This window comes from Mobula birostris, chromosome 4, assembly GCF_030028105.1.
Source record: "Mobula birostris isolate sMobBir1 chromosome 4, sMobBir1.hap1, whole genome shotgun sequence".
In the NCBI taxonomy this organism is placed as follows: Eukaryota; Metazoa; Chordata; class Chondrichthyes; order Myliobatiformes; family Myliobatidae; genus Mobula; species Mobula birostris.
The window spans coordinates 72,829,788-72,842,221 of record NC_092373.1 but is presented as its reverse complement, the minus strand read 5'-3'; the positions used below and the strand labels follow the sequence as shown (position 1 = coordinate 72,842,221).

The following is a 12,434-nucleotide window of genomic DNA, read 5'->3' as shown; positions in this document are numbered from 1 at the left end:
GTCATTTGTCTTACACTGAATAATTGTTAAATCTCTACATGTTTCAAAGTCCAAAAGCTCAGCAAATCTGATACATTCAAAAAGGATAATAAAAAGGGAAAATTCACTCAAGCTGACCACTCAGCTTCAATATTAAAGCAAACTATTCCGAACTCCTCAAAATATCCAGTATTCATTTGCAATAAAATGAATTAGTTTGTGTTCATAGTGTTCATTAAAAAATTGCAATGAGAATTCCATAAAGTTTACAAATCTGCACCCTATAAAAATAATCAACATTAGAAATTGAAAGAAGCAGATCTCTTGTAGGATAGAGTTGCTTGCTTAGTAGTAAAGACTACAGGTTATTCTGCTAAAAGTTAAATGACTAGTCCTGCACATGGGTAATTTCTAAAGACAAATACAGATTACATGATGACAAAGTGATTTTACACTCCCAGCAAACACTAACATTCTGATAAAATGTTCTGCAGCTAACCCAAAAGGTGGAAGCCATGGGCATCATTTTTGACAGTAGTGATGAAAAGGACACTTCTCCACTTATTGACTCAACGTACAAAAGAATTGTCACAAAGGATGGTCACAGGAACCTCAAGCTAGAACCCCTCCCTAGGAAAAGTACTGAACACCTAGAAGATACCTGGTCTTGATGGCCATTAGGTGGCACTGGGTGTTACTAGCTTTCTCGGGAGTTTTTGTGGCTCACTGGCTCTTCTTTGCTTGCTTTTGGTATTTATTGGCATACACGCATGGTGATTTAGTTGTATTAGATCATAACAACTCACTGGAAAACCACACTATCTGTGTGAAATACATTGATAGCTTCACTGCAGCTTTTTCTTTCTTGCTGGAAACTCAGCTTACAGTTGGTTATGGAACCATGTACCCTGACGGTGACTGCCCAGCTGTAATTGCTCTTCTTGCAGTTCAAATGCTGTTGGGACTCATGATGGAAGCCTTAATTACAGGTAATTATTTCTATGGAAAAATTACAGTTCAAGCAACGTGATGCATTGAATTTTATTATATACTAGCATAGGAGATTTTTGTGGTAGTCTCAGCAACTGAATTGTCAGATGCTATCAAAATACTTTAAAGAATTTATGATATTGAAAACCCATTAGATTACATAAAAATTTGTAACTTTTAACAAAAAAAAAGTACTATATAGCACCTTAGAAAATCAACCCCTGCTGAATAGTTTGAAAGCTACACTGTAATCACTCCAACTTCATGCCGCAGAACACAAATGTTCACCAAGTATGGAGCATAGATTATTAAAGTCATTTTAATACACTTTTTAACACTAATAAATGTTAAGTGGTTCTTCTATGAAGGTTATTAATACTGTATTTTTTAAACAGGTGTCTTTGTGGCAAAGATTGTCAAACCCAAACTTCGAACAACAATTAAATTCAGCTACCTTGCTACTGTTGCACAACATGAAGGGGAACCATGCCTGATGTTCAGAATAGCCAACATGTGGCAGAGCTCATTAACAAATGTTAAAGTAACTGCCATTTTATATAAAGCATACAAAACTAAACACCTTCATCAGACAAACATTGATTTTCGAACTGACCATCTAAACTCGAACAAATGTCCATATCTCATCTTTCTGCTTATGTTCTATCACACCATCAATCAATATAGTCCTTTCTATCCACTGATTCAAGGAAAGATGCCACCCTACTACGAATTAGTAATCTTTTTGTCAGCAGAACAGGAAGGTATTCAAGAGACTTGCCAGAAGAGAACCTCTTATATTCCTGAAGAAATCAAACTCAACCAACAGTTTGCTCCTGCGATAAGCTGCACAAGCTGCAAAAGGTACAAGATTGATTTGGACAACTTTGACAAGGCAATTCCAGGATTTCCTGAGCTACTTAATAGAAAGTATGCAAAGGAGAACGATTTTGTTGTGAACATCAGCGATCGTGCTGATATACTATTCCATGATAGTGCTATTTGATCAATTTTCATGAAAGCAATGTCAACAAAATTAATTTAATCCTCTAACAATGTCGGCAAGTCTCCCACAAAGATGTTAGGATCATTCTGGTTCACGTGCAACCGGTCTAATTTTACAGGTCCTACAGTCCTCAGAAGTGGTCCCAATGATCCAGAAATCTGGAGCACTCCCTCCTATACTCACCCTAGAATCACAAATCTACATGGAGTGCTGCCACAAGAAAGCAACGCTCAAAGGCCAACCAGCCTTTGCCTTGTTCTTTCCTCAGGCAGGAATTGCACAAGCCTCAGGTCCCACACCACCAGGTTCAGGAATAGTTATTACCCTATAACCATCAGGCTCCTGAACCAGTATGGATAATTTCATGCACAACTGTGAAATGATTCCAGAAGGTACACTCACTTTCAAGGGTTCTTTACAATTCAAGCACTCAGCGTTATTTTTGCTATCTGCAGGTTATCTTTTGCACATTCATTTATATACAGTTTTTTTGTAAAATTCTATTGTATTTTTTTTCTTAAAATGCTGGGAAGACAAAGAATCTCAAGATAGTATATGGTAACACATACACACTGATAATAAAATTACTTTGAACATGTTCATCTGAACTATCCTCCAATTTGCAGTCACATGGCACATCTCTGGAGGTCCTGCTCTTTAAACCTGTCAGCAAATTATCTTGGAATAAAGGTTAACACATCATTTGGTTTCTTAAGTGTTTGCTGTAACTTCCAGAGATTAACATGAAGGATACCCATATCCCTCTGAACACCAATGTGTCAGGCTCTTGCCTTTTAAAATGGTGCTTTGCTTTTCACTAAAGTAGATATCATATATTTTCTGCAATACAATAAAACATTGGCTACCTAGCTAGTACACACCAAAGTTGATCAATCAGAGGTAGCTCAGCCATCATTCAGCACTGCACCATCAACTCAGTCCAGCTACAACCCTGACAGTGCCTGCGTCTTGCTGAAATTAGTTACTGGAGTCAGCTAGTTTTCAAAGTGCCTGATCACCATGATTTTGAATTATATTCTATCTTCTATGTCCTTGCCCACTAAGCATCCCTCCATGCAACACCACCTACTGACAATAAAGCTCCATGATAAGAGCTCTGTAAATACGAACCACTTTCCATATCTTGGGAGTTAGATCACAAAGTCTTGAGGGAAAGTGTGTTTAAAAATCATAACCTGAAGCAAAGCACAAAGCTCAAGGTTTACTTCATAGCAGAGTTCTTTGTACTCCTCTACATATCTGGGTCATAGATCACATGCAGTTGGCATCTCAAAGCAATGGAGATAAACCATCATTCAAATCCAAATGAATTATCCAAATCCATTGGCAGGTTCAGAAGCACAACATCAGCATTTCCCCCAGATCAACATTCCACTGTACCATTAGCTTCAGAGCTACAAGAAGGGCTTTTCTTTGACATGGATCTTAATTCTGATACATCAGCTAAAACCCACAGGCATATTAAGTGCCATACCACCATATGAAATGGATTAGGACAGGCACCAGCATGCTTAATCAATACTTCTGTTGCCTACACCACTCCTGAGGCATGCATCATGCCAGACGTGTTGGCAGATGTGTACTACATAACTTCTTATAACACTTTTCATCCTTTGTCACCAGCTATAAAGTATTCTGCAGTGAAGTGAATGAAAAGGGGCCAAGGGAAGAGGAAAGCCTCTTTTTGCCAGGAATGTCCATAGCAACTCATCCAACAGTACTAACATAAGGTAGTGGGAGGTAAAGCAAGGGTTTGAAAGTGATGGAATGCATGAACAATGAAACTTCATTCCCATCCTTACCACTGAGCAATAGATTCTGTATTGGCTACTCTAATGACAGCAGAACTTTCTCAGCAAGAAAATAATTCAACCGCAACCTCGCTGTACAAAACAAGTGGAAGTGCATCAATGACTGCTGTGTGAAGTTCTTGGCTCATGTGCATGCCATGGTTAAAAACCTGTGAAGTGGGATGCATCACCAAGTGTAAGTGAGGTGAAATGAATTAATTGTATTTCAGTTCTTGATCAACAGGGAATGCTGAAACATGCACAGGCCAATGATTAGGTTATGAAATTTGAAGATCTATTCATTTACCATGCATAAAATTATTTAACAATTTGCAATATGGTCAGTTAAGAGGATCAATTCCCTGATAATAATCACTCCTGCCATCTTATACAACTAAAATGGAGCATATACCTAAAGGAATTTCTGGTTCCTTTTGAACATAATAAATATCCATTATTTCACATACCAAATTTATCAGTTTCAACAATGGAGCATCCTGAAATCAGAATAAGCTCCAAAATACCTGTAACATTTGCTGCAACCGCAATACAGGTTTCCCCTGCTATCGGAATGTAGAGTGCTCCTCTGAAACCATTTGTAAGCCGAAATGGCGTAAAGCAAAGAAGCAATTACCATTAATTTATATGGGAAAATTTTTTGAGCATTCCCAGACCCAAAAAATAACCTACCAAATAGCACATAAAACCTAAAATAACGCTAACATATAGTAAAAGCAGGAATGATACAATAAATACACAGCCTATATAAAGTACAAATAATGTATGTATAGTGTAGTTTCACTTATCAGAATCAGGAAGTTTGAGCCAAAATTGATTTGTCGGAAAAAAAATGGCACGTACACGCATGTGCACGTCACGCGTGCTCAAGTACACTCATTCGCACGTCACGCATGCACATACACCTGCCCACGCAAGGCTTCATGGCCATGGTAGTCCTTCTCGGGGTAAACACAAGTTTAAGCGAGCGTCTTTTTTCGTAAATAATGAAAATCCTCTTTCGGTTAACGAAAACAGGTACAAATGTAGGTCTTTCGTAAGAGCGAAATGTCGTAAAGATGTTCGTAAAGCGGGGGACACCTGTATTCATCTGTTGTAGACGCTGCAAACTAAACTTAAGCTTTCATTTATCAGCCTTCCATAGAAATGGGTACCTACTTCACACACGAGCAGGCAGCACAAATTTGCTGTGCTGACACCAGGGACTTCATTCCACCAAATTAGAGATGTTTGCAGACAGCTTCTAGCTTACACAATAAAAATTTTATGAACATATTCAGTTTCATTTCAGTAGAATTCATTGCATCAGTGAACAGCTCAACTCAAACATACCTGATTTTAAAGGGAACCCAGATGCTGAGAGGAAGTCATTTGGCATGCCCAAACTGGCGTGTTGGTCCTTGGAATGATTCAAACCTTAAATAAAATTATACAGAATTGATTGGGCTATTTCTTGAATGCTACACAGTAATACAAATATTTCTCATTGAAAACCATTTTTAAGCTGAGAGATATGGATTCAAATGTACTTATAATAGAGGAAATTAGTGATATATTTGAAATATTTTAAATGGCTTCAAAAATATAAAATTTCATGAATTCTCTGCTTATCATGCTAAAGTTCAAAGAAAATTTATTATCAAAGTAGATTTAAGTCACCATGTCAAAACCTGAGATTCATTTTCTTGAAGGCATACTCAATAAATCCATAACAGACTGCGCCAACTCTGTAATCAACCAGTGTGCAAAAGACAAATTGTGCAAAGAAACAAATAATAATAATAGGAAATAAATATCCGGTGAAGAGTCCTTGAAAGTGAGTCTACAGGTTGTTCAAATATCTCAGTGATGAAGTTAAGTGAAGTTATCCCCTTTGGTTCAAGAATCTCTGAAAGTAGGTACAGAGGAGATGTGAGGGGTAAGTTTTTTTTTATAAAGCAGAGTGGTGAGTGCATGGAATAGGCTGCTGGTGACAGTGGTGGTGGCAAATACAATACGGTCTTTTAAAAGACTTCTGGATAGGTACATGGGCTTAGAAAAAGAGGGCTATGGGTAACCCTAGGTAATTTCTAAAGTAAGTACATGTTCGGCACAGCATTCTGGGCCAAGGGGCCTGTATTGTGCTGTAGGTTTTCTATTTTTCTGTGTTTAACCTGATGGCTGAAGAATAATAACTGTTCCTGAACCTGATGGTGCAAGTCCTAAGGCTCCTTCAATTTCTTCCCAATGGCAGTAGCAAGAAGGGAGCATGTCCTGGGTGGAGGAGATTCTAGATGACAGATGCTGTTTTGCGGCGACAACACTTCCATGTAGTGAAGCTCAAACCTTTACCCACGATGAACTGGGCCATATCCACTTTTGTAGCATTTGCATTTCAAAGGCACTGGTGTTTCTGTACCAGACTGTGATGCAGCCAATCAATATGCTCTTCACTACACACCTATACTTCAAAATGCCACTTAATGTGCCGAATCCAGGACAAATTGCCTGAAATGATAATACCGAGGTATTTAAATCTGCTGACCCTCTCCACCTCTGAAGCTATGATCAGAACTGGGTCATGGACCTCTGCTTTCCTCCTCCTGAAGTCAATAATCAGTTTCCTGGACTTGTTGACATTAAGTTGTTGTTGTTATTATGGTACCACTCGGCTTATTTTCAATCTCGCTCCTACATGTTGATTCTCCAACTTTGCAAAGCTAGTAGAGCAGGGGGCTAGGCACACAACCTTGTGGTGCACCTGTGCTGATGGAAATAATGGATCCAAGTTGGTGGTGGAAGTATCTGATGAATACCAGAGCTCCGAAAAATTTTTCAGATTGCTCATATCTCAAATTAACACAATAATGTACTTTTTAAAGCCCTTCATGCAGTAAGTCAATCCAGCTCTCAAATTTGCTGTGGAAATTCCTATTATTTTAGCAACTAGAACCTTTCTCCAAACTCCAGCTCATGTTGTAACCTTCCAGACCTTAAAGAATATTTTACATTAAATTTCAACCCAGGCTTTAGATGCAAAAGTCATCAGCAAATTAAGCAGTTAAAATAGCAGAAACCTTTCTGGACCAATTCACAGTTAATGAGTTAATACTTCAACTTTTAACTAACCTGGGTCTTTTCGCCCTGGTTTTTCAAACCGCCGTTCTCCTCTATTAAAAACAAAAACAAGTTAAATTTGTTATATTAAAGTCCCAGAAGCAACACAGATAATTCAACATTAAAATCATTTTAGTAATGTGCTCTATTCTAATAAGCAATTTCTGTTTACCAGGATCACTTATTAATCTTGTTCAGCATCTTCTATAGAACATTCCAGATCAATGTAGAGGAATGTTCCAAGGACCCACCTAGATTCTTCAATATTTTCCCATAACCAGTATCGTATTCACTGATATAATTGTTAAAATCAAAAGCAGTGACTTGATTTTTCCATATTTATCACATCTACCATACATGTTACTGCAAATGAGTCTACAGAAATATAATTTTATGTACAATAGACAGAAAATCTGAAACTTCTTGATTTTAGAAGAATCAATCAATTTTGAAAAAGTTTGTGGTTATTCCTGCAAATTTGAAGCAGCTATTAAAAATTGCGATGCAAATGAAAACAATGTAATAAATGCATATTGACGTCATTACAAGAAAATAAATTTCAGTTTATAGTAAATGTGTAATAAAAAATTAATAAATTCAACAGCAGCATTGTTTATTCTCCTTTGAAAAGAATTCTGATACTGTAGTACTGAATTTTTTTTCCTAAACTTGTATTTTTCAGTATTTTAAAACAATAATTTTATAGCTATGAAAGGAAACAAAGGACAAGCATGCAGATATAAAACATGTTAAAGATCCATAAGATATTCCAGAATATTTTCAACTAATAATGAGATACTTTTTTTGGAGTGTGGTCATTATTGCAATGCAGGAAATTAAAAGCATGCAATGGAGTGTTTAATCTTCACAATATAAAAAAATCTGAAACGTAGACAGGTATCAGGACACTATCAGGATCAATCTTCAAGACACACGTCATAAAGTCAAGAGATTCTTCAGATGCTGCAAATTCAGAGGAACACACACAAAATGGTGGAAGAATTCAGCAGGTCAGGCAGCAATGATTGAGGGGACTAAAGACTCAATATTTTGGGCCAAGACCTGTCATAAGGAAAGGGATCGACATTTCAAGCGGAGATCACCTTCCAAAGGATCATTCTCTACTTGTCCACATGTCCCACCACAATGATATCCCCCTAATCATCTTATTTTCACAATGATTTCAAGTTCCCTTGCCCCGATCATCTTATTTTCACACTACGCACACTCTTGATCTTTTCAATGATTTCTAGTTCTCTGACCCTGATCATATTATTTTCACTATGGATGTTCAGTCCCTATACACATCCATCCTCCACCAGGAAGGCCTCAAAGCTCTCCATTTCTTTCTGGACACTAGACCCAACCGGTTCCACTCCACCACCACTCTCTTCCATCTGGCAGATCTTGTCCTCACTCTCAATAATTTTTCTTTTGGTTCCTTGCACTTCCTATAAACAAAAGGTGCAGCCATGGGCACTCACATAGGCCCCAGCTTTTCCTGCCTTTTTGTTCGCTGCATGCAACAGTCCACGTTCCAAGCCTACACTGGTATGACTCGCCAACTTTTCCTACGCTACATCAACGACCGCATTGATGCTGCTTCCTGCACCCATGCGGAGCTCGTTAACTTCAACAACTTTGCCTCCAACTTCTCCCCTGCCCTCAAATTTACCTGGTCCATTTCTGACATCTCCCTCCTCTTTCTCAACCTCTGTCCCTATTTCTGGAGACAACTCATCTGCTGATGGTCATTATAAACCCACTGACTCTCAGAATCAGAATTATTACCACTGGCATGTAATGTGAAATTTGTTAACTTAGCAGCAGCAGTTCAATGCAATACATAAACTAGCAGAGAGAAAAAATAATTTAAAAAATAATCAAATCAATTGTGTATATTAAATAGATTAAAAACATGCAAAACCACAAATACTGTATAATAGAAAAAAGGGAGGTAGTGTCCAAAGATTCAATCTCCATTCAGGAATCTGATGGTAGAGGGGAAGAAGCTGTTCCTGAATCACTGAGTGTGTGCCTTCAGGCTTCTGTATCTGCTACCTGATGATAACAGTGAGAAAAAGGGCATGCCCTGGGTGCTGGAGGTCCTTAATAATGGAGCTGCCTTTCTGAGACACCGTTCCCTAAAGATGTCCTGGGTACTTTGTAGGCTAGTGCCCAAGATGGAGCCGATAGATTTACAACCCTCTGCAGCTTCTTTCGGTCCTGTGCAGTAGCCCCTCCATACCAGACAGTGATGCAGCCTGTCAGAATGCTCTCTTCGGTACAACTATAGAAGTTTTTGAGTGCATTTGTTGACATGCCAAATCTCTTCAAACTCCTGATGAAGTATAGTCGCTGTCTTGCCTTCTTTATAACTACGTTGATATGTTGGGACCAGGTTAAGTCCTCGGAGTTCTTAACACCCAGGAACTTGAAGCTGCTCACTCTCTGATCCCTCTATGAGGATTGGTACGTTTTGCTTCGTCTTACCCTTCCTGAAGTCCACAATCAGCTCTTTCATCTTACTGACATTAAGTGCCAGGTTGTTGCTGCAGCACCACTCCACAAGTTGGCATATCTCACTCCTGTACTCCCTCTCGTCACCACCTGAAATCCTACCAACAATGGTTGTATCATCAGCAAATTAACAGATGATATTTGAGCTATGCCAAGCCACACAGGCATATGTATATAAGACAGTGTTGGCGCGTGGCCAAGTGGTTAAGGCATCGGTCTAGTGATCTGAAGGTCGCTAATTCAAGCCTCAGCTGAGGTAGTGTGTTGTATCCTTGAGCAAGGCACTTAACCACACACTGCTCTGCGACGACACCAGTGCCAAGCTGTGTGGATCCGAGTGCCCTTCCCTTGGACAACATCAGTGGCGTGGAGAGGGGAGACTTGCAGCATGGGCAACTGCCGGTCTTCCATACGACCTTGCCCAGGCCTCAGTCAACATCGAAATCGATGGACAGCCAAAGAAGATATAGAGAGTAGAGCAGAGGATTAAGCATACACCCCTCAGGTGTGCCAGCGTTGACCGTCAGCAAGGAGATGTTATCACCAATCCCCACAGATTGTGGTGTTCTGGTTAGGAAGTCGAGGGAGGTACAGAGGCTCAGGTTCTGCAACTTCTCAATCAGGATTGTGGGAATGATGGTATTAAATGCTGAGCTATAGTCAATGAACAGCATCCTGACATAGGTGTTTATGTTGTCCAGGTGGTCTAAAGCCGATGAGATTGTGTCTGCTGTTGACCTATTGTGGTGTCAGGCATATTGCAATGAGTCCAGGTCCTTGCTGAGGCAGGTGTTCAGTCTAGTCACAACCAACCTCTCAAAGCATTTTGTCACTGTCGATGTGAGTGCTACCGGGTGACAGTCATTAAGGCAGCCCATATTATTCTTCTTAGGCACTGGTATAATTGTTGCCCTTTTGAAGTGGGAACTTCTGCCCGTAGCAGTGAGAGGTTGAAAATACCCTTGAATGCTCCCGCTAGTTGGATGGCACAGGTTTTCAGAGCCTTACCGGGTACTGCATCGGGACCTTCCACCTTACGAGGGTTCACTCTCTTTAAAGACAGCCTCGGCCTCTGAGATGGAGATCACAGGGTCATCAGGTGCAGCAGGGATCTTCACAACTGTAGTTGTGTTCTACCTTTCAAAGCGTACATAGAAGGCATTGAGTTCATCTGGCAGCTGCCATTCATGCTATTGGGTTTCACTGTGTCGGAAGTAATATCTTGCAGACCCTGCCTGAGCTGCCGGCATTCAATCGCTTGGTTCATCCACGGCTTTTGGTTCCGGAACGTACAGTAAGTCTTTGTGGGCACACACTCATCCACACAGGTTTTAATAAAGTCGGTAACAACTGCAGCATACTCATCCAGGCTCAAAGATTAATCCCTGAATACAGACCAGTCCACCGATTCAAAGCGCTCTCACAGCTACCTGGACCATAGCTCTTCCAATCTTTTAACTTGTAAAAATGCCATACCCTTCTCTCAATTCCTCAATCTCCACCACATCTGCTCTCAGGATGAGGCTTTTCATTCCAGAGCTAAGGAGATGACCTCCTCCTTCAAAGAAAGGGGCTTCCTTTCCACCACCATCTACACTGCCCTCAACCGTATCTCTTCCATTTCGCACACATCTGTCCTCATTCCATCAGGAATAGGGTTCCCCTCATCCTGACCTACGAGCCTGCCAGCCTCCACATCCAGCAAATAATTCTCCCTAACGTCTGCCATCTCCAACTAGATCCCACCACCAAGAACACCTTTCCCTTCCCCCCACCCTCCCCACTTCCTGCTTTCCAGGATTGCTCCCTAAGCTATTCCCTTGTCCATTCATCCCTCCCCACTGATCTCCCTCCAGGTACTTATCCTTGCAGGCGGAACAAGTGCTACACCTGCCCTTACACCTCCTCCCTCACAATAATTCAGAGCCCCAAACAGTCCTTCCAGGTGAGGCGACACTTCACCTGTGAGAGTCTGCAGGGGTAATCTATTGTATCTGGTGCTCCCAGTGTGGCCTCCTGTATATCAGTGAAATCCGGCATAGACTGGGAGACCGCTTCACTGAGCACCCACGCTCTGTCCACCAGAAAAAAAAGCAGAATCTCACAGTGGCCACCCATGGAGTCCATGGCCTCCTCTACTGTCGCAATGAGGCTACCTCCAACCTGATGGCGTGAACTTTGATTTTCACAAACTTCTGATAATGCCCCTCACACTTCTCTCCACCATTCTTCATTCTCATTTTCCTCTCACAGATTCCCCCTTCTCTAGCCCTGCATCTCTTTCACCATTCAACTTCCCAGCTCTTTACTTTACCACCTGCTCCACACCAGTTTCATCTTTCACCCCACCTTTTTTAGATTATGAAGACACGTAGTCCTCTTTTATTGTCATTTAGTAATGCATGCATTAAGAAATGATACAATATTTCCTCTGGTGTGATATCACAAAACACAAGACAGGCCAAGACTGAAAAAACTGACAAAACCACATAATCATAACATATCGTTACAACAGTGCAACAATACCATAACTTGATGAAGAAGTCCATGAGCACAGTAAAGGTCAAAGTCTCTCAAATGTCCCACATCTCATGCAGACGAGAGAAGGAAGAAAATCTCTCCCTGCCATGCCGATCACAATCCAACTCTGAGTCATCCAAAAACTTCGAGCTCTGATCAGCTCTCCGACACCAAGTACTGAGCGCCATCTCTGTCCAAGCGATTCGACCTCCTTCTCGGTTGCCAAAAGCAGGTAAGACCGGGAATTTTGAGGCCTACCCTCCGAAAGATTCCCGATCACGCAATAACGACAGCAGCAAACGAGCGTTTCAGAAAATTTTCCAGATGTTCCTGCGCTCTCACATCCATTCTCTATCAAATCAGAATTGTCCACGGCCCCTATTTAACAGATACGATATCATTTTTCACCTGAGGGCTGCGCACACGCAGGCGCGCTGCCATCTTCTCCTCCCGCCTTCTTACTCCAACGCATCTTTTTTTCTCCAGTTCTAATTAAA

General features: G+C 40.6%; 2 protein-coding genes across 3 annotated transcripts in view; one reads left to right on the top strand and one right to left on the bottom strand.

Annotated features, from left to right (window-relative positions):
- Positions 1-12,434, bottom strand: part of LOC140196411 (GRB10-interacting GYF protein 2-like) — a 191,571-nt gene that overhangs the window by 118,301 nt on the left and 60,836 nt on the right. For both annotated transcript variants that reach the window (XM_072255561.1, XM_072255562.1), the window contains exons 7-8: positions 6,910-6,950; positions 5,134-5,217 (exon numbers count right to left, since the gene is read on the bottom strand). In XM_072255561.1, coding sequence (XP_072111662.1) covers positions 5,134-5,217; positions 6,910-6,950 — 125 coding nt within the window. The remainder of the gene's footprint in view (positions 1-5,133; positions 5,218-6,909; positions 6,951-12,434) is intronic.
- kcnj13 (potassium inwardly rectifying channel subfamily J member 13) lies at positions 495-1,972 on the top strand. Its single transcript, XM_072255563.1, is given in 3 exon segments — positions 495-642; positions 645-968; positions 1,365-1,972. Coding segments are annotated over 3 exon segments (1,080 nt in total).